This window comes from Lonchura striata, chromosome Z (assembly GCF_050655825.1).
Source record: "Lonchura striata isolate lonStrDom1 chromosome Z, ASM5065582v1, whole genome shotgun sequence".
Lineage (NCBI taxonomy): Eukaryota > Metazoa > Chordata > Aves > Passeriformes > Estrildidae > Lonchura > Lonchura striata.
This window is the reverse complement of record NC_140740.1, coordinates 52280211-52303581: the sequence shown is the minus strand read 5'-3', so window position 1 is coordinate 52303581 and position 23371 is coordinate 52280211. Positions and strand designations below refer to the sequence as shown.

Here is a 23371-nt window from a genome sequence, read left to right as displayed (position 1 = left end):
ACCCACCGGGGCGTGGCCTTCCGGCAGGGGGTTCCCTCCCACAGGGGCGTGGCCTTCCTGCAGGCCGGTCCCTCCCGCCGGGGGCCCACCCAGGGGTGTGGCCATGGGGGCTGGAGGGGCGGGTCCCGACGACGTAACAATCGACGCGGTGGTAGGGGCGGGACCCGACGCAGGGGCGGCACTCGACGGGGGTGGAACCTGAGGGGGACTGGCAGGGGCCCGAAGGGAGTGAGGAGGTGGAGAGGAGGCGCCATTTTGTCCCTCGGTGGCGGGCTGCTCGGCCATGTGGCCGGCGCCATTTTGTGAGGTGTGGTGACAGAGATCAGGAATCGAATAACATGGTTTTAAACTGGGTACAGGGGTTTGAGGGCTTTGGGGAGAGGAAAGAGTCGCACTGGGATGGCCAGTCCCAGGACGAGGAGAGGACAGAGTGGGGCGGGGAGCAGCAGGGAGACGGTAGCAGCCCTGTGCCTGGTTATGGCAGGATCTGCTGCCCGACCCACCCTTAGGGGAAACCAAGTTAGGAGTGGGGGGGGCGGGATGAAGGTTAGGAGAACCGGGAACCCAACTCTCACCCTTTTGTTTAAACAAAGTGTAAATAGAATGAAAAAGTGGAAAAAAATGCCCCACAGAAAAATTCCCCTTTACTTGTAATGCGTATAACAGTTTCCCAATATTTCCCCAGAAAATAAGAGAAGAAAAATCATCCCTGGAGGTGTCAGGGAAGTTATCGAAAATAAGATTAACAAAAGCCTTAAGGTCCCTCTTTTTAAAAGAAATGTTACCCAAAACAAGGGAGGATTTAACGTGGAGGTAAAAATCCCGCCGGGCAGGAGACAAGCGATTGCCCATTCTCACTGCAGAAAAAGGAAATCCCCAAAGAGACAAAGCGAGAAACGAAAAGGAAAAGAGACAGGGTCGGGTGCCAGACAGGGCACCAGGAACTCACCACAAAAAGACCGCTGTCAAAACGAAAAAGCCTCTGAGGGGGAGAGGAAGCGCTGCAGGTCTCGTCCCGTTCGGAGTCTGCTCCCAAACTCGAAGTCGAACCAGGACGAGGTGTCTGCAGCCCGCGAGTTAGGCGATCTTCTTCAACGAAGAGCAGCCGCTCGTGGAACTGGCGGCGAACGGCGCTTTTCGTCCTCGGGCAGCCGGATCACAGAGCCGATGCAGCCGAGGAGACGCTCTGCGGCTGACTCCTGAGAGGGGCCAGTCTGTTCGGGCGCCAGTTGCGGCTTCTGGGTCTCTGACCACTCTGCTTGTCAGAGAGCCGAGTCCTCGGAAGCCGGATAGCGTAATGAAATCTTCCTCTATGAAGGCGGGACGGCACACAGGCGGCTTTATTTCCAAGAGCGTTTATTGAGGAACAGCAATTCAGGGAGCGAAGGGAAAAACAACCACTCCGGGAGGGAGCTCGCTCTGAGAGCCTCGAACGGGGGGCGGAATCGGGATTATAACGGGGACAAGAGAGGGAGGGTCCAGGCATGAAGCGTTCAGTGAGGGAAGGCTTCGGGGGCAGAGTCAGGGTCGAGTGGCAGGGTTATAACCAATGAGGGTAAAGGGAAAGAGCGGTTTCAGGGAAGGAACCAATGGAGGTATAAAGAACAAAGAATTTTCTAGCACCAAGGGATGACAGACATACTGATTGATAACAGGGGAGGCAGGGAACTACACACCTGTCACCTCCCAGGGTAATTCGGGGGGACAGTTTCCCAAGTCCCCTCCCACAGGAATTCAGAAGAAAAGCAGGCCAAATCCAGCAACCAAAGCCCTTCCAGTATTAATGAGCAAGAACTGAACAACATGTTATTACCTATTATTAATAATATCCTTGTTAATAATTTATTTGTCTGGATTAGTTCAGGTAGGTTTCAGTCTCTCATTGTGTTAGACGCTGTTTAACAGTAGGACAATCTGTGCTCAAATAGTCTTACAATGAAAATGGTTTGGTTTATATCATATAGGTAACATTTAACTGTAAAAATATGAAAATAGAGGAAGTGATTGTAATCTTCTTTAAGTTCAAGTGACAGACTTTAAAAATGTAAACTGAAATTAATGAATGCAAGTGAGTAGTTCGTTTCTCAAATTGTTGGCATTTCCCATATCCAGGGACTTATGAAATCCATGCCTCTGGTGTTCCAAAAGGAGATTGGCTAGGAATACGCCCACATTTATTGTGCTTTTTCTTTAAATTCATGTTTAAAAAAAATTCTTAAGTATGTTTTCCTGAGACAATGAGCTCATGGAGAATGATGGGGAGGATCTATAACCAATTCATGCATCACTTTACTGTTCACTTTGTGTCCTGTTGCTGGTAGAGTCTGGCCTCTTTTGAAAGTATGGGAAATCTATTTTTTTTAAATGGGACAGTAGAAATTAATCCAACTGCAGTCCAGTCTACTGTGTTTTGTCATAACCCATGATGAAATTGTACACTGAAATGACTTTGTTCCATCCTGTGGGGAAAAAAATTAACAAAAAAAAAAATTAGGTGGCATGGGGAAGAAGCTGGTTTGGATTACTGCTCCTTCCATGGTGAGTTTCCCCACTTGTGCCAAGCTACCTGACATCCCCAGAGACAGAATGGGCATTGAGAGGACATTTATGTGAAGACGTCAAGTGAAAACACTCTTTTACAGTGGGCCACTAGGCCTGTTCAGGAAGGAAAGATCCTTCATTAGTGTCACCCTCACATTTCTTAGTCTGGGCTGTAGAAAGCATGAAAGAAGTCTTGGCCTCCACTGGTCTAAAAGAAACTGTGAACTCAGCTCTAAACGAAGAATCAAGTATGCTGTGCGAGACTGACAAGTTCAGCATAGCCTCAGAGGCCTCAGGGATGTGAGGGGACCACTGCCTGTTACCTGGCAGACCTGAGGTCATGTGAGTCTGTATAAAAGCCTCAGAGCTAGCTAAATAACAAACATGTAACATAAGGACATGATAGTTTATAAAACAAAATTTAATCTGGTATAAACAAGGGCTGCAAGAGATCATAGTTCAGGGTTGGTAGTGACTTCACAAACTACTGTCAGAGTGAGTGAATTTGGGTCAGAAAAGAGTTAGAATGACATTTGTTCACTGTAAAAGTGGTGCAAGGCTGCTGTTCCCCACACATTGCTGCAATGTACTACACGTGCCCTGCACACACTCGTGTTGGTATAACCTTGTCTGCGGCTCTGTTTGCACTCGTCCTGCGTAAGCCTCTCTGACCATAAACATCTGTTCACACAAACTGTAACACCAGAACATTTCTGTGTGTATTTATGTTGGTAGAAAACAGCACCAACCTTTTTAAAAAACTTGATTTAATGCATTTCCATTGAACATTTGTCACTTTTTGTTATCATCCTATGCATACAATGTTGGGTTTTAAAAGATAGGGTGATCAGAACAGATGCTTAGGATACATCTTGTCCAGAAAGAGAACTTCAAGTTTTTTAGGACACAGGAGAAGCAGGTTAGAAGCAGAACATCCTGCTGATCCAGACCACTAACCTGTGTGGTCAGATACTGCCTCTGTAGGCCATGGGCTTTTACATGTTTGTAAGTAGATCTTCTGTCCATCCCCCATTTTGGTTTTTGCCTTTTGGAATCAAAATCACAGACTCAATATCTCATTCAAAAAGTCAGTTAAGGTCTAGGACAAAAAAAACCTTCCAAAACTTAGAGGTACCTGGCCTTTGGCACTCAGCTTTGTCATGAGAGAAGGTAAAGTCTCCTGGGAGGTAGAGTTGGAAAGAGGTTGTGTGGACACTCATGTAAATGTCATTTTTTAAAGTTTGGTTTCAAGAACAACTCAGCTATGTATTTAAGAAGATACATTTATTTTTAAAATAATAAGGAAGCATGCAGAATTACTGGTCTTTGTTCTGTTCAAAAACACATTTCCCAATGTACTTATTTCCTGCTTGTGCATCTCAGCATCAGGTTTTCTCCTGAGCTAATCAGCCATGGAAAACATCTGACATTCTGTCTCTTCAGCACTCACCGTGTAATCTTCTAAATTATTATTACTATGTTTTTTAAACAGAGATGGAGAAGGAAAAGGTCTCCAGCTTGTCCTTCTGCTCATTGCTTCAATAGATTAGGTCCTTCTTATGCTGCATAATAAGGTGTCAGCCTTAAATATCGTACTGGATGTATGGAAAGGGTTATAATTTGGTTCTCTCCAGTCATAGGAATATGCTATTAGAAGCCAATATTTTCAGTTTACCAGCAATAATGTACTTTTTGGCAGTCTTGATGTAAGTTTCTGAGGTGAACCCTGGGGCTCTGCTCCAGGCTGACTTACCAGTCAACATCTGCAGCTTGATGCTAATACAGCATTATCAAATGATACTCTTTGCTTCTTCAGTAGTTGTTTTCTGGGTGTCTACCTCTCTAGTCTGCAATATTTTCATAGCCATCTTCGCCTCAATCTATTTCATTCTTTCAGAGAGAAATAGAATCACAGAACTTGTATCAGCCTCAGTTTTCTCATAGTTGTCACTTAAGAGATATTTTCACTTTTCTTTTGAAGGCCAGTCATCTTCTCTACTCTGTTAGCACCTGTGCCACAGCATTCTCTCCTCCTCCTGTGGTTTGGCCTCCAAAACACTGCCCTATGAGGAACAATCCCTTTTACTATGTGCTGTGTGGTAGGAGCTTCTTCTGGCTGTTTCCATTGATGATGATAATTGCTGCCACAGGAAGAGCTGAAGTCCATGCAGCACCTTCAGGTAAAATGCCTGAGGGGTGTATATGTGTCTGTCTGTCTGTCTATCTGTCTGAAAATGGCTTCGTGTGTTAGCTGCTCCAGATGGAATTCAAAATACCCATAATAAAGAGATTACTGAAATGGACAATGGGAAATAGTAGGTATTTCTCTGACATTTTAACACTGACACCTTTGTCTTCTTGGTCTGTAAAGCCCATTTCAGGATAAAAACCTGCATCTTCTTCCCAAGAACTCAACTTTCATCCTATTCTGTCAAACTTTAGTAGTCAGGGAATGGGAAGTCCATGCCCAAGTGGGAGTGCCAGGCAACAGCACAGCCAGAGACAAGCCTTTCAGCAATTCCTGCAAGTGCTGCACCTCTGTCACAAGCATGTGAACATCGTCTGTGGGGACATTCATCTGGTACAAGGGGAATGGGTGTTCCAGTCCCTCCTCAAGTTTCTTCCCTGTTTTATGCACCCATAAGATATAGTGCTGAGTGTAAGATAGATCCCATGAGGCCCTAGCTGGCTGCTGGGGAGCTATCCTGACGTGTGGGTGTATCCATACCCTCCCTCTTGAGCAGAGGAGTGAATCTGGCTTTCATATTGGAATTTGCATATTAAGCACTAATAATTTTTACAGCACAAAGTTTTTTCTTTTTTCCCCAAAATGAAGTACCCACAGATAAAATATCTGGTATGGAGAAGGCTGAATGATAGTTATGCAAACCATTTTAAAGTCAGAGGTTTATGGTAGGCACAGGGCCAGCCAATGCAGTCTAGAATAGGGGACATCTGAGGAGGCCACAATTTGGGGTTTTGATATGCACATAAATAATTGAGACATTGCTACAAAGTCCAAAGTATATTTAATTGTGAAATCTGTCCATTCATGATTTAAGCCAAACTAGAAAAAAGTATTTATTACTCTGAGTCAGTTATTATGATCATTTACAGTGTAATAAGTACTCTGATAAGCCTATTGCATCTATCAGTGTGTTAGAGGCCTTCATCAAATTAAATCTTGCTGGAAACAGTAAAGATCCAAAGTTGTTTTAACATGAATTATCCTGCTTTAGCAAACTGGACTTAGTCTTCCTCAGCAATCAGCACTCCTGTGGCAAAAGAACACTGTTTGACTGCAAGGAATGGATGAATGAAGGAACATTTACTCTTGCCTCAGCTTGAGTAACTGCAGAAAGGTATATCTAACTGAGGGGATTATATTACAGTGCACACTTAAAAAGAAGTTCCAATCATTAACCTCTGCTCAAAAACTGAAGGCTCACATTAAGAGATCGGTCAGTTTTAGCCTTGCTAGCCATTCTACTTCACAAATAAAAGGGAGAACTTCAAAAAGGATTTTAAAAAACATTTACTTTGTTTCTCAGGGTAGAATGACTAGCTTCTCATTTGCAACAATTTCTGCCTGCAGGTTAGTGCTTTGATTTGAGCTTTGAATGCAGTCCAAGTCAATATGTCAATAAAACTCTTTGCCTTCTTTCAGCTATACTTGTAACTAATGCCACTGTCAACTCTTGTCAGCCCAATTCTTGGAAAAGAATTTCTGGCTAACTCCTTCTTCCTTTGTAAATTGGATGGTTGCCTGCACATTCATGTGGAGGCATAGCACAATATTTGCTATTGTTCTCTTTGTTTTTATTTTTATTTTCTCAGTCCCGTAAATCAAGTGTTGTTCTACAGTATACATTTAATCCTCCTTCAGTGGGTTTAGCATTTTAAATTATTGACACATTATATAGACTTCATAAAGTGGGAAGCATGTTCCGGGTCTGACACAATCCTAACGTCCTTGCTGCAGTTTTATGTTGAAGTAAATGGTTGTTTACTTAATTCTGTATTTAATAAATGACACCATAAAGATAAGATAGAGGAACATAAGATATAAAACTTGAACTCGAGCTGAAAGAAATTAAGTTTTATTCAGTGTGCTGTTGTTTGTCGCCAGCAGCAGAGAAAATGATACCCAAATAGCTGTATTTACTCCATGGTTCTGAGACCACAGGAGGTGTGCATGTCTGAGTGATTCCTGGGGAGCACTTATAACTTGTCATACAGGAACAGGTCTTAAGAAACAAAAAATGCTTTGGTTCTTCCTCCATCCCTATCACTGCTACAGCTCCCTATACTCCATACTCTCCCTGTGGAAATACCCTTGTAATCTGTATCAAGTCTTTAAAACTGTATCATCCCACATGAAGCATTTGCCAGGAAAAACTAATTAATTATCTGCAAAGAAACAAAGTATTCTGATTTGCAGCATCAACCAGACACTGCAATATAAAATCTAATACTGACTGTTTCTTTAACATGCTACTCCAGTAGCAGCTGTCTTACTGTATTTCTTTTAATCTAGTTTTTAGCTGCTCATCCTACTTTGAAGAACAATGATGCTGCTAATATTCTTGTCCTTATGTAGGTTCAGGTTGATAAAGCTGTTGTGATCTGTCTTAGCTTTGGCCAGGATGGTGTAGCTTTTATAAACTAAATGGTGACAATGAATCATCTTGCTGATTTCAACATAAATTACTTCCTCAAAATCATACTTTAAACAACACACATGATTATCTTCTACTCTTTTTCATTTTAACAGTAGACTTTTATTTCAAAGTGTAGTAGTCTGGATTTGCTCTTGTTCTTATCCTGGTTGGTAACAGTGAACAACAGAAACAAACAGCTATTAAGAAAACACTGATAGCCAGAAAGGTTGATTGCACTTTATTAATTTATTATTAGAAGAAATTGCAAAACCAGTGTTGGGACAGTGTAAGTATAGACTAAAGTTCCTGAAGTTAGAAATTTCTTCTACCTTGTGGTCTAGAAATTTAGGAATAGTAAGAATGATGTAATGAGACAAAGCAAAGATGAGCTTGGTTGAATAGGTAGGAAATTCCCAGACTGATTTTCTAGTTGAGCCCTGGGAAAGGTCAAAGCAGGCAGCCTTCACTGCACTGCCTGTGGTGGAGATAGTAGTTGCTCTCTACTCTTACTGTGCTCAGTTCAGGCTGAAACCGCACAGTAATATTTTTAGAGGTTTGGAAGCTTCAAAACAGTGCTGAAAGCCAAGTGTGAAAGGAATAATATAGTCCTTGCAGACTGAAAATGCCTAGATCAAATGCAAAGCTGGGTCAAGGCTGAGGTCTTCTTGAGGTTGTATTTCTTGTACTACAGCAGGTTTGGCCCACAGCATGGCACATGTAGCTTCCATGCAGGTGACACCTAAAAGCAGAAAGTTTTTTTTCTTAATTCTCAATCCTGCAAGTACTTGTTTCTGAAGTACTCCTACCTTTGGCAAGTCTATTGCTGAAAAGCCTCATGAGTGAGAAGGACTGCAAGGATCTGGCTGTAAGGCAGTACCTTCTTGGGGAACTTTGTGAAACACAGCCTGTCTTCTCATCTGGCAAAAAAACTGAACCACTCATCTTCAGGTAAGAGGAGGAATCCTGCTGAAGTCCATAGTGCCACACAGGACAGAACTGACGCCAAGCTGCTGCTCAGGGTGGGGCTTCAAGGCACATTCATCCCCAGCAGCCAGCAGGTAGGGTCAGGTGTTAGTCCTGCAGCTCACCACCTGCTCTGTGGCTGTGCTCCTGCAGCTCCAAGGAGGAATGGATGTGAAATTTGTCACTGTTTTGGTTGTTCTAGCAGTCACGGTTAGTCAGACATCTGAGAGTAAGTAAAATTGTACTTTATCTATTTCTATACTTTAGTCTCTTAAAGATAAAAAGATGTGAAGTGTGCCTACCTGGAACTGCATCTGCTTGAGCCTTTGCAGCTCTGCACAGGACCAGAGGTGATAGCTTAAATGCTGCTTTTCTTCAAAAGTTCAAACTTGGGTGTCTTAATTGCACAGATCAATACACATTTTCAGTGGATGCAGGGCTTCACCTGAGAATTTCCTCTGCAAACCTGATGTTTCCACAACAGGTGTGAGTACAAAATAAATCTGTGAAGTGGCTTGAGCAAGGAAAAACCACGTGAACTATTTGTCATAGGAAACATATTGAGAAGATTTTAGCTGCTGAAGGTGTAAGACCTTTAAAGCAGTGATTTCCTGAGGGAAAACCTAGTAAAATGTCATTATTTGTTCAAAGGGATCTCTCAAGTTCAGGTGTAAATTCCTCCTATTCAAGCTTCCCAGAGGAAATGTTTTTAGAAAGTCACTTGGTCTTTTTCCTTTAAAGTGAAGTTGCCCTGGGTGGCAGAGATTTCAAAAAACTTTTTTATTACAAACTTCCAGTAACAGATTTCTCCCAGCAGAAAAGCAATTTTGCATGCAACTTTGCTCTCTGTTCAGTGCAGCATGTCTCAAAGTTTCAGGAGATCTCATAACACTTAAAAATTAAATTTCACTTTAAACTTAAAATTGAAAAAAAAAAATTAAAAGTTAAACAACTTTAAAAGTTTTCAGAACCACCTAGGCAATGCTGTGCTTAAATCCTTACTTTTTCTTTGTAACTTTTTACTGTAAAATAGACTGTGTTCACAAAGAAGGTTACTCAGATTCTGGGGCACTTTTTTCAGGATGATCCTTTCCCAAGCTCTACTGGCTTCAGTAGGAGTAGGAAATGTAGAATTCCTTGAAGATTTAGACAACACATGGACAAAATCTGTGTTAGAATTTTATCCTGTTAAAATGGCCACTGCACCTGCTGCCATGGGAATGCTCTCCAAGTGCTTTTAGTCTAGATACATGATCTGGCCACTCAGCAAGGTCTTGCGCAATAGAACTGACACATACATGCACAGGTCAAAGTAAAGTTTCTCTCAGAATGTTATTCTTTTACACTGAAACACAGGGGAAATGCCTTTGACACCCAAATTTCATCAAACAGACATGCACCATTCTTGATTACAATACTCAAATGGCAGAACCCACAATAAAAATAAGCAGAATTTCAGGTGGCTGGCTGGGTTACAGGCACACACTACCCGAGCTAAACCAGATTTGGGCTTAACTCTACCTAGGCTTATGCTTCTTAGGCTCACCATTATGCATCCATTTATTTCAGGGTGACAGTAGACATAAAAGTAAGATCTGGGCTGGTACTTGCAGAAGTTTCCTTTGCTTGTGGATGTGAATTGGCAGCTGTTGACAGAGGCCAGGAAAGCCATCTATTGTCCAAAATCACACCTAGCTACAGACTTAAGTATGGCCCAGCCAGGCAAGACCAGAAAACAAGATCAAAGTATTCTGTAGAGATGATGGGGATTTCACTCTCCAGAAACTCTACCCCTCTACTCCCATTTCCCATAATATAATTCAAAATAAGTTTTTGCAATTTTACTTCAAAAATCCCGGTAATCTTCCATGATCACATCTCAGTGCCAGGGATTTACAGGGTGCCACACATGCAGTGGAGGCACACAGTGCAGCAGGCTGGACAATAAAGCTTATTTCAAAGATGGTTGGTTTGAATTTCAATTTGAGTAGACAAAAGCTCTCTTCTGAAAGCTCCTACATGTATTTCACCCTGAAGACATGAAAGGACAAATTTGGTAATTAACATACAATAATACTATCCAAATCAAATGTTTGATGCTACAACATAGGAATAGCAACTAAATAAGATTGTCTGAGACTTCCAAAAAGAGGTATCTGCACTTATACTACTGAAGGTAATCCAGTAATGTTAGTCTGGTCTGTGCAGTGTGGGAGATGGGTTCCCTCTTAGCAAAATGTGTTTCTTTATAGAAACAAACCATGACTGCTTCTTTTCACATCTTAATATGCAAGATATTGTGATGTTTGTTTTTGCTAGGAATAGTAGAAATTTCCCCTTTTGGTTATGTAGTAGGTATTACTGGCTTTTTGATCACAAAATATTACACTCTGTGTTGCCAATTTTCAGCCTGCATTTCTTTGATGCTCTGTAACCCAAGCACCAAGGATGTTGTATGGAGACAGACAGCTTGCAAACTGATCATGATTTGATGGGCAAAACCCTATCCTAAAATCCTGACCTATAGGAAATACTGATCTGTCCATCTCCAGTCAGCCTTCCAGCTTTGAAAATGTCCATATTAACAGCAGCCTCATAAAAAAACAAGAGAAGCATCACCACATAACTTCAATCATATTTATTCTTTGTATAGTATGTTGTTTTATATTTATGTATTATTATTTATGGTTATATGGTTATAGCTTAGAATCCCTTCTAACTTTTTTAAACTGTCTCAGAATTGTGCTTTAACTGTGTGCATTACCATGTTAAAATAGGTAGGATGCACTGGAACATTTTGCAACATTTGAGTTCCCTTCTCAAGTCCAGCTATTAAGCAACCTCCTTGTTTTTACAGTCTATGTCTATGCTGCATTTCCTAAGAATTTTGGCATCTGGCTTTGTTCACCTGTCAACCAGGATCAGAGTCTTCTGAATAATGAAATAGTTATTGGCTTGCTTTAGGTTAAGATGAAAAGACCTGCCTTGAGGCACTGGACTCTTAAAATAGCCTCAAGTATGTTTTAAATGAGAGAAACACTTTCTGGCCGCTTTATGAAATGAGTGCTAAATAAGCTGCCTTACAGTAGTTAATATTAAGTGTAGGTGATGTGATAGTACATTTCCCTCCAAGGGCAGAGCCTGGATTCTATGTCCATAAGCCAACAACATGGGACTAAGTGCTGAAACTCATCTGTGGAAATGGCTGTGCTGATACCAGAGCATATCAATAAACACCATGTTCTGACTAAGCAAGATGGTAATGCAATTAATCAATGCAAAGCTGTGTGGGTTTTCTTTCCAGATGTACAAAGCCTACTCTGTAACCACAAAAGAATTCCATTAGGAAACACTAACGCCTGCTGCTAATAGCACAGGTGTGTCAAACTTGTGCAATGTGTGCAGAGTTGCAATCGTTCACAGTGAACTTGAGGTACAATTAGCAGCTCACATTTCAGCATAGAAACAGAAAGTGCCTCAGATGTATGGATCTCACTGTGCAAGAGAAGCTTCCCCGCAGACCACACAAATGTTGGGGAAACCAATCCTGCTTGATAATGTTACCCATACTTGCTGGGATCCCTCATTTTGTGTTAATTCAAGAACTATCCTGGTTTTCTTGGTTACATAAAAGAATAAGTACAGCATGGCTTTTCCCTCAAGCAGTCCAGTTCACAAAGGTGAACCAGGTGCTCTGCCAGGAGTAGACAGGCTCCTGTGCGCTGCCAGCAAGATTCAGGAGGGCCCACCAAAGGCCTGGTCAAAACATTAACTGCTGGAGTGAAACTTGTGAAGAAAAGAGCTGCACGAGTCCTACCTAAGGCAGCTGGGTTGGGTCTGGAGTGGAGGGAAATGGAGAAAGGAAGTAAAAATGCCTTCCCTAGTGTTCTCAGTTAAATCACAGCTTTTCTTTATCATGTTTAGTCAAAAGAGATCAAAACGAAACCAATAGTTAAGAGCAAGCACTGGGGTTGGGGGTACAAAGGCTCCATCACTCACCATCTGTTTCCATGGGGCATCATCTCCTTTTTTTCCTCCATCTGGCCCTCCTTCATGAGGCAAAGACCTGCCCTGCCATGTTAAATTCTCTATGGAGGAGGCTGGCAGAACCACTAACTGCCATGTCTGTCCTTACCACTGCTCTGCCCTACTCCTGCCAGTCCCACCTGCCTGAAACTGCAGAGGAGAGCAGTATAAGAGCCTGGCACACTCCCACTGTGTGCCACAGGTGGGCTCTTCATCAGGACAACAGTTTTCCTAAAAGACTGGCAAATCTAGGAATATCAGCTTGAAACTGAAGAACAGAAAGTTATTTGTGGCCCCAGAAACTGAGCATGCACCAATAACTCTTTTTTTTTTTTTTAATATATATTTTTTGCCTGAACCCTAGACAGCCAGAGAGCTCTCAAGTTTGAGAATGACAATGAAAAAAGTAGAGCAGAAGGGTAAAACAAGTTTATATAGACTAAGTTTGGCCAGATAGCAGAGAGGGAAAAGGAAAGTTTGGGCAGTAAAAGAGACTTGACACTGATCAAGTAAAATGTAAAGGCAGATGTAATGGACAGTATTCATAGAGATCTCGCTCCATAAGAGGCTTTGATTTCAGTATGCTCCATTCCCAAGTACTCCACTTCAATCATAGAATGGTTTGTTTTGAAAGAGACCTTAAAGATCATTCAGTTCCAACCGCTTCTGTCCTGTGCAGGGACAACTTGGACAACTTTGACATTTCTTTTATTTCCTTTTTTTCTTCTTTTTCTGAATGTGCTAAATAACTTTGAAAACAACAGGTCATTCCCTGGAGAGAGTTCCCAGGGAAGAAATACCAAAGTAGATAATATCACTTGCTAAAATAACAACAGAAGAATCCCTTTTGTCTCAAGATCCACCACTAAACTTAGTCCTTTCAGCAATTCCTTTAGCTCCTTTAGCTTTAAGAGGCTGTGTTGGACAACAGGTCTAAATAACTTTTGGGTAAGCTGCTGTGTATGTCTTACTATGTCATGGAGCAACAGAGACCAATGAAGTCAGCAGCACTGAAAAAATCCTATTGACTGATAATTGGCACAAAAAAGGCCATGCTAACATCCATGTGCAAACCCACAGTCTTTCCTTTTAAATACTGTTTAGATCAACAATTACTAATAACCCTTACTGAATTGCTGAAACCACAAAAAAAAAAAAAAAAGGCCCTGGGTTGGGCTAAAATAGTTAGCTTTGTTTAAGATTACCTCCTAATTTCTTCCCACTTGCAGGATTAGAATGAAGTTATAGTAACAATGGAGCTGCAGGATGGTTCAGTGCTCCATGAGTGCAGCATCAGTTTTTCTGGGCTCTGGGGAATTACGGGATTTCCTTGGCGCACTACTCTCATACTTCATACACAGGAAAAAAAGATTCGTAAGTGCCTCTGTCAGCAGAAGGTTGCTGGTGAACTTTCAAGTTCTCTGACAGAAAGACATTCATGCCAATGCATTCATCTATGACTCACAAATTATCAATTTCTATTTTCCATATTGTAGCACAGCTTGAGGAATACATACATGTGAAAGCAAGAAAGCCTCCCCAGGCACGTACCTCTAATAAAAATGTACTAGCAGGCTCTCAATGTCCCTAAGAAATGCTCTTGACTGTTTAGCACCACTCATTTACATTTTATGCAGAATTTCAGCCTGATTTTTGTTGGGGCATTTCCCAGTTTCACATGCAGCCCATTGCTGCCTGTGCTCACAGCTGTGGTGCACAGCTTTTGTACAGCAGCATGGGCTGGATGTCAGTGGCATCCAATGTTCCAAGTCAAAGACTGAGCAGTGGGTGATTGAATTTGCTCTGAAATGCATCTCTGGTCATGTAAGTGGTGTCTAAATATGCAGTTATAAACAAGTTGCTAAAGGATGCAATTCCTGTTGGTTAAGATTTTTGTAAAAGGGCTGTCAGTCACAAGTGGCCAGTGAGACAATCACAAGCCCACCTGGATGCATCAGGAGTTTTTCTTTATTTTCCTTGGTTGAGCCTGTGTATGTTTTTCCTTACAAAACTATAAAAGTACATCAATGCTAAATGAATAATTTTCAGATATAAAGCATACAAATGGCTAATATGGTGCTATATAGTGCACCGTAAAGTGCAATACTGATAGTTCTGATCTGAGTATCAAAGCAAGGGATGGTTTTGAGTACATAAAGTAGGATGAGGGCAAGAGGTAGTCAAGCATCAGCAAAACCAGTTAAGGAATAGCTCAGGTGACAGCTGGCTCTCCCTAAAACCTCCTGTAATATTCAGCCATTCTACAGGAGCTGGTAGTACTGGTCTTGCCAAGTATTTTAGTTTACTAGACCCCAAAGAAGAACTGGAGTAGACCTCTCTAAAAAGCACAGTAGGCAACATCAGACAGAGTTGATAATATAATTATCCTCTCTTAAGTTTTCATCTGATAGAATTCTTCTGTCAGGAACTGACTAGCAACGACAAAAGTTTATACTTCAGTTTTACCAACTCTATCTTGAGGACCCAGAAAAAACCTTAAACTTAGTGGTGCTCAATGAGCTCAGTTTCCATTTGTGAACTTCAATTAACTTGCTTCACCAGAAGTTTGCTGTTGAAGAGAGAAAAACAAAGGACAATGGGGAAATAACGCAGGTAGCACTCAACACTTAATTAGTCCTTCTGCACCATATGATTATTTATAGCCCTCCTCTCTGGGTTGCTGATGAGACAACTTCTGAGCCAGCGTCTGTCTTTCCACCTCCCTTCTGATTGTGAGATCCCAGGGCCCTGTCATCAGCCCCACACATACAAAATCCCCCTGTAAGCAGCAGTGGGCAGTGTGAGTGCTCGCCAAAGACTCCAGCTCCATTGCTGGCTGCTCAAGCTCACTGCTACAGCTGTGCCAGCATCTGTTATTCCAGCACTCAGCAAGTACTCTTGTAAGAAGAGGAGCACACAATCATCTTGCTTACAGGAAAATTTTTAAACAGACTTACCTTCTGCTTACAGAAGCTGAAATTGATTCTCTGTCCTTTTTCTAGCTCATGACTCTTGCATTCAAGGCTAAATTATTACTTAGGAAAAGCATGGATAGGAAGAAAAATGAAAACAAATAGGAAGAAGATTCTGTCTCTACTTCTCCCAGATTAGTTCATCTGGGACCCAGGGGTCCTTGCTGTGCTCATTTTGAAGAGTGGGTTTAATCTTGAGACCTTCATCCTAGATAAATATCTGAGCAATACAGCTTTGTTTGTCCTTGAGCTAGTGGAGGAAATCCCTTTTATAAGATCTATTTGTCTTCTAGCACAAAAGAAAATCAAGCCCCAAAATGTTAGTATTTTTGTTAAAAAATAAAAGCCCACCTAAATTTATGATTTGCTTTTTAAAGTTCAGTGTCTTTTTATTTTTAAGATGGTATTGGCAAACAGGAAAAAATGTCCAGGAGACATTCCATAGTGGAGACACATTCAACCATGGGAGTCCTCAGGGTAAAAGAAAACACAAAGCCCAGCAAGAACATTTATCACCTCAAAAAGACAATAAAAGATAAAGGGCCTGATTTAACCTAAAAAGGCAGAGCTTTTAAATTATACTCCTGACATTTCCTGTGTCATTAATATTGGTGATCTTCCACAAGCAAAAATGAATCTTTTAAAATTACTTTTATATTACTGTAACAAGCCTTTACATATGCATGCACAAGGAGGGGTGAAGGAAACTTACTTAAACCACCAATCTCTCTTGTGGGAGAAATGGAGAGGACAGTATCTCACCGCACAAGCTGTGAAGATAAGTAGTCCTTGACAGCACTTGGAATTGCCCTTCCACTCAGGTATGGGGAGCGAACAGGAGCATGAAGAGTGGCTGCAGGTGCAGGGCTCGAACCACACTGGGCTCAGGGATGTGCTCAGGGGTAGCTCATGTCACTGCTGTGCTGCAGCTGAGGGATATGGGCTTTTAGGAATGGTAGGCTGGAAGGCAAGGAGAGGAAGTTGGCCTTTAAGCAAGAGAGCAACAGGAATTCATAGATTCTGCTTAGGGATAGAGGATGAGCTGGCTGAGAGCTTACAGGTCAGGATCACTAGGCAGACCAAACAGGGTGATCTGGTAGTGTGGGGTTCTGCTATAGACAGCCTGACCACAAAGAAGAAGATGAGACCTTCTTCAAACAGCTGGAAATATCTTCATATTCACAGGCCTTAGTTTTCGCGGGTGACTTTACCCATGCTGATATCTGCTGGAAGGGCAATACAACAATGCTGAAGCAATCCACAAACTTTGATGTGCATTGATGACATCTTCCACAACAAGTAATCAAAGAACTGGCACAGAAAAGCACTCAGATGGGTGAGATACTTGCAAATAGAAATCTAGTCAGGGGCATAAAATCAGAAGCAGCACTGGCTACAGTGTCCATAAAGTGGTGGAGTTCAGGATTCTAGGAGAAGGGAGCAGGGCAAAAAACAAGATCATGCCCCTGGATTTAATACGAGCTGATTTACAACCTCTTCACAAGTTTGGAAGAATCCCATGGAATGTTATCCTGGATAGAAGAGAGGTCAAGCAGAGCTGGCTGATGTTCAAGGGTCACCCCCTCCAAACATGTTAGAAAGGTCTGTCCTGACAAACAGAAACCCAAGCAGGAGGCCTGGCTGGATGTCCTCAGAGCTTTTAACTGCATCAGAACATAAAAACAGTGTGTGGAACAAAGAGGCGGAAGCAGGGCCAGGTGACCCAAGTGGAGTATAGGGTTGTCTGATCATGCAGGAATGCTGTTAGGAAAGAAAAAGACAAAGCTGAGCTGGAGTAGAATCTGACAAGAAATGTGACATGTGACAAAATGTTCCATAAGTATATATATAACAAAAGAAAGAGGAGTGAATACCAAAACCCACTGCTAAACTGGACAGAGAAACTGGTAACAAATTACATGGTTAAGGCATTCAACACTTTCTTAGTCTTACCCTTTACCATGCAAACTAGGCAAACTAACAAGAATCCCAGGTTCCTGGGACTAAAGGGAATGTTTAAAGCAAGGCTGATTTATTGTCAGTAGAGAAGGACCAAACTAGGGAGCATTTTCAAAAACTAGACATATATAAGGCCACAGTACAACCAGTGCTGTGGAAGCTGGTTGATGCCATTGTGAGGCCACTGTCAGTTACCTTTGAACAGTCATGGCAAGTGGGAGAGGTTCCTGAAGATTGAAAAGAGCAACTGTTACCCCTATCCTCAAGTAGAGCAAGAAGGAAGATCCAGAGAACTATAGGCTGCTGAACCTCATCTCAGTCTCTGGGAAGGTGATGAAGAAAATTGTCCAAGAAAGCATTTCCCAAGATCTGAAAGGCAAGATAGTCATCAGGAGTGGTCAGCATGGATTCATGTAGGGGACATCATGCTTGACAACCTGGTAGCCATCTCCAATAGTGACTACCTTATTGGTCAAGAAGAGAGACATGGGCTTTTTGTACCTTGACTTCAGGAAAGGCTTTGATTACTGTCTGTTGTAATACCATGATAGACAGGCTGACAAAGTATAGGATAGACAAGTAAAGATTGAGGCAGAGAACTGAATGAAGGACCAGGTCCAGGGGGTTGTAATTGGTCCCATAAACCTCAGGGGTCACTATGGGAGACAACTGAGTTCAGCACCTTCATTAAAGACCTGGATAATGGACCAAATGTGCCTGTGGCATGTTTGCAGATGATAACAAACTGGGAGCAGTAGCTGATGTACCAGGTGGTTTTGCTGACATAGAAATAGGCAGAGAGGAAACTCAGGAAACAAGGGGGAATGCTAGGTCCTGCATCTGGGGAGCAATGATGGCAGGCCCAGGGCTGGTAGGGAACAGAAATAGAAATCTGATTGGTTTGTCTCTTGTTTCACAGGACCTCCAGGGCCTGATAATGAGGTAAGGGGTATGAACACGTGACTTGCTTATTAACAGAAAGTAATGGCTGCTTGTCTTATAAAATTGAGTTAATTAAGCTAACCACATTATCAGGGTCTGAGAGCAGAGCTCAAGCAGGACCCAGAGACCAGATGGCCCTGCTTGACCAGAGAGCTGCACTAGGTGACTTCCAGCAGTGCCTTCCAGTCTCAACCCCTCTGTGATTCTGTGCAGTCAAACTATGAGTTATCCCTCATATCTGTGTTGTTTCTAACATTGTTCCTTCTCTTTTTAGCTTTGTTTCCTGGGGCCTTTAACTGTTGCATGAAAATTTCAGATGAAATTTCCAAAGGAATTCTCAGAAGAGTGGAGAGATTTGAAATCCAGAAAGCTGGTGGCCTGTGTCACCTAGAGGCTGTTATGTAAGAGATATTTTGTGTCATTCACTGTGAAAGGGATACTGCAAGTTAAAACCTATTACACAGCATTTAAATAAGTAGAATTTTGGCAAGCTAACACAAATTCAAGAAACAATGTTGTATGCAATTTAAGAACTGTCCTTTATTGTGCTATTTAAACTTGATTGTTAAAATTTAATTAATTTTTCACTAATAATACTGAATATTATTCAGTCTTCATTGACACTTGCTTTATTTTCAGAACTGAAAAATTTCTCATGCACATTAAGACTTTTCTGCTCTTTCCAATTATTTATCCCCTAAAATCCTTGCCTAAACTCATTAAATCAGCTTTACTTTTGTACATAAACTATATCTAATTATTTTTCTGGTACAATATCACACCATTTGGATTAAATTCGTACATTTTCTAAACTTTTGCATAATAATGACAGTCATAATAACTAAACAGTAGTTGCTTATTTATTGGCCATAGAAATGTAGTGCTTTGCACTGTGATTCTTTTTTCACTGAAGTATTAAAGCCTTTACTACTGAAGTAGTAAAGCCTTTTTTCAGATTTTGGAATATAAGTTTAATCAGCTAAAACTTAGATCCTAATGTATTTGAAACCAGAAAAAATTAATAAACACAGCATAAAATATTTAAGATTAACCAAGTTTAACTTTGTGGTCTTCATAGGTGAGTGATAATTATGATGATTTTTAAAAGCTGGGATTTTTACTTTTTTTCTGTGAAACTGACAACCATTTTTTTCAATATTAGTCTCCACATGAAAGGCAGAAAATTCTGTGTGAATCCATGGAATAAAAAAGTCAAAAAAATGATGAAGAAGATGAAGCACAAGATTCACAGGAGCAAATTTCACATTAGAAAGCAGAGAAGAACCAGAATTACCAAACAGAAAGAACAGAAGCAGTAGCAAAATTAAGCCAGATGATGCAAAATGACCCATGATGAAGATTCTGTGGCATATGGCACTGCGGGCAAGGATACCAGATTTCACTAGTGATGGATGATTGTAGCATTAAAATGACTTTTCAAATCTCTATATGCTAGAAAAAGCAGAGGCAGAAATCACCCGTACTCAGAACAATGCTGGTCAGACAATCAGACAAATGATAAAGTGTTCTTGTAATGTCTTGTAGCAAGTGTTCATGGTACCTCCTGGATCTTTTGGCAGACTTAAATCTTTCTCTCTCACACTCTGCTTTTATGGCAACCTCCCCTGTGACTTCTGTTTTAACATGCTATTCCTTCTCATTCCTCCATTTTTTCCTGGTCCTGTACTTGGTCCCTATTCTTCCCTGTCTGTAATCATCTTTCTCCTGTTGTCTGTTTTGTTTATATTCTTCCAATCATAATATTTCTTTTTTTCTTAATTTTGCATAGTTTTACAAACACTTTTTCAGATACTTCCAGCTTATTTGCCAAAACTACATATTTTACCTGTTTTAAACAATCTCTGCTCCCAGCTGTTACTATCATGAAATGTTATTTCAGTGATAATATCTGATCCTTTTCACAGGACTCAAAGTGCGGCACTTAAAGCTATGCAATATGCAATAAAGATCATCTCTACTGCTTTTGTTCATTCAATTTTGTTCATTCAAATACTCAGATCCTTCAGATAGGTCCTTCCTACTCTCTTCGCTGAATTTCTCATAATCAAGACTGAGGAATACATGTATCCTTCAAGGCTTTTCCCAAAGACTAGCAATGATGACAGTCTGGCCACTCCATAGCCTCCCTTCCACTGTACAGTACTGCTTCTCCTGTGTGGCACAGTCTGTATTCCCTCCCTCCTTCCTTGGAAACTTCAAAGTAATTTAGTATTTCCCCAAAGACATCTCATTAACAGCACTTCTTCTCACAGACACATATACAGAAAGCAGCAAATGAGGGAGAAGAGAGGTCTTTAAAAGAGTAAGTGCCATAGAGTGCACACATCTCACGAGCCAAAAATACTTAATATAACAGCACAACTCCGCTCTTTCTTCTCTTCCCCTAGCAATTACTGGGTTTTTTTCAATCACTGCATTTGACTTAGATGAGGTCCTCTGAGTTGCCTCTAGTGTTTGCTTTGAAATTTTTATGTAAAACTACATCTTGCAAGCATGGGAAAAAACAAGCTGATGATATGGGATAGAAACAGCTGCTGCTAGATTCCCCAAAGAAGAAAGAAGATGAATAACCTCAGCAAGGTCACTAGAGATAAACAGCATACTCCTACAGATGCAAATCTGAAGAAATCTGACTGCCTCCAAAACAGATAAGAGAAACAATTACTGCTCTTATGAACCAACTGCCTTCTGACAGGGATGAGGCAACTGATATAATTCTTCTTCCAGAATGTAGGGAATATTTTGTACAGCATGTACACTGGCATAGCTCCATCCTCTGGTTGCTAGAATAGCAGGAAGCCTACTGCTGGGAGCAGGAGCTGGGGCTGCCCTCTCTGACTCCAAGCCTGCACAGAGGCTCGTCCTCCCAATGCTGTGCTTGGAACACAGCTGAGGCAGAGGATGTGACCTTGGCTAATGCAAGCTGAAATGGCAGATGCTTTCCACCATTTCATTTGCACTGCCTGGAGACTACATGGATAATTAGCTAATGGGTATCACACAAAATCCAAACCCTCTGGGGCCCAGGTCAGCAGAGCACCAGGAATGCAAAACTGCTGAAGCACTTTACAATATGGCATCAGCACATTACTCTTTCTGGCAGTTCCATTTTCTTCCTCATGTTCTACTCTCCAATTTCAGGTTTTGAACCTTCTTGCTTCCTTCAGATTTCTAGGTGGATTTATGATGGCATCTCAGCTCCTCAAAGCGATACCATTAATGCAACCAGTGACCTTTTAGAGTATAAACATACTGACTAAAGCATGGACTAATTTCCTTGGCTGTGCTATGGGAGAGACCATTTCACAGGATCAGAGTATGGCACAACCTTCCCAAGCTGAGGGAAGGGGAAGGGGCTAATGCTGCTTTAGGTACAGGCTGCTGGGAAGCTCCATGCAGGCTTGCAGATCTGTCCTCTGACAGGTGTAGGATCACAGCACAGCTGCAGTTTTCTCTCCCGTTTGGAAAGCAGTACAGATACTACTAACTAGTTTTTGTACTGTCAGTGTTCTGGCCTCCAAATCTTTGATTCTTATCAATTTAGCAATTCCTTCTTTGTATTGAAATTGAAGACCCAACCAAATCTGCAACACAAATGTAATTGAAATATTTGCATTTACTGGACCTACTTTAAACACAGGCTCTAATATTTTTGTTTACATCTTCCAGTTCTCCAGTGTGATGTCTTCTATTAGGTTCTCCTGGAATCAATAGATCAAACTGAGATATTATGAGATTACAAAGTCCACTCCCTGCTTCCAGCTGCATTTCAAGTTTTGGTTCCTGTGCTTTCTTTCGAGAACTGAATTAGCAATAACTTGTACCTGTCAATCTAATAAAAACTTTCTTCCCTGATGTTGGTATAAGAAGTACCAAAACAACACTTGAAAGATCCACTGCCTCATACAGTTTCATTTATCCCTGAATGCTGACACACAAATATGTAGAAGAAAAATCTTCCAGTTCTCAAATCTTCACTTGAGTGAACTCATATTCTCTGTACCTGAGCATTATTTTTGACCTTTGCTATTTTGTACTTGGCAACAAAATAAAATCAATGCCTTTTTCGTTGAAGTCATCCCAACATCTTGTTTTGTGGAAGAGATTATTAGGGCAGTATTGTTTACCCTGAAAATGCTGAATAAAGGTCTCTTTTCAATAGGTTTAGTTGGATGCATTTGAAAACACCAGTTAGTATTTTAGTGGATTGGAAATGTAACTTTCATAGAATTAAGTCCAAATTAGACTTGTAATTAATATTCTTGAGAATTGCAATAAAATCTCTCTTATGTACTTTTAAGAAACAGCTTAACAGATTATTATCAACCACCTTTTATATTTATTTTAAGAGTTATTAGCTTAATGTGACAGCCTCTAAGTCTTTAGGATGCTTTAAAGAAATAACAGATGGCATTGCTTAAGAACTGCTAAACAAAAGCAAAGAACCTGTTGGGTCTATTAAAGCAAAACCAGCACCCTGAATTTGATATTTTTGCTTAAAACTAGAAGTCAGACTAGAGTAATAAAATTGCAAACACTTTTCTTTCAAAACAGTACTAGGTTAGGAGTTACCAGACACTTTTACACAGCTGAAAAATGTTGATAGAGGCTCAAATTCAAACCTTTCTTTTACCAAAATGGTCTGAATTTTAACAGAGGAAGAGGATATATGTTTGCCCTCTGACTAGCACACCTGAGCGTGTTTGTGAGACAATGTTATTCTGAGTTATGCTGAGTTTCTTTGGTAGTACCATTTTTATAAAAACAACCTGTCCTTTCTCAGGTTTACAGTCCTAAGGTTACTGAGATGCAGCACTCATTTTGGTGCATTAGTCCAAATTCACAAACACAATTTGCAAATACAATTCTTGATTTGGGCAGATTGGTTAAGCTCTACAGCCATGAAAGGGAAATGACTTGCATTCTTGCTAGCTGGGCTGGAAATAGTGCAGTCACATATCTGGAGCATAATTTGGTTAGAAAAATATAATTAATTAGCTAAGAGTTTTGGAATAAGATTTACCAACAACTTTAATGATATTAATGCAATCCTTATGAGAAATTAATATAAAACAATTGTATATTATTGCAACAGCAGCATAGACAGATCCTTTCTTGTGAACAAACAATAGTAATTTTTATAAGCATTCACTTGTAATACAGTCTGTGGTAGGAAAAATAGTGTCATAAAGCTGAATAAAAATAACACTGTTGACAACAATTATACAATAAATTGCACTGATTAATAAGAATTTTAGGCTATAAAGAATTAGTCATCAAACCAGT

General features: G+C 40.9%; 1 protein-coding gene across 1 annotated transcript; it reads left to right on the top strand.

Moving 5' to 3' along the window:
* The first annotated feature begins 8229 nt into the window (after positions 1-8229).
* Positions 8230-22163, top strand: CCL28 (C-C motif chemokine ligand 28). The gene is made up of 3 exons (XM_077790393.2): positions 8230-8394; positions 18339-18465; positions 19227-22163. The coding sequence occupies exons 1-3, from the start codon at positions 8331-8333 to the stop codon at positions 19381-19383; spliced, it is 348 nt and encodes a 115-aa protein (XP_077646519.2). The 5' UTR covers positions 8230-8330; the 3' UTR covers positions 19384-22163.
* Positions 22164-23371: the final 1208 nt, after the last annotated feature.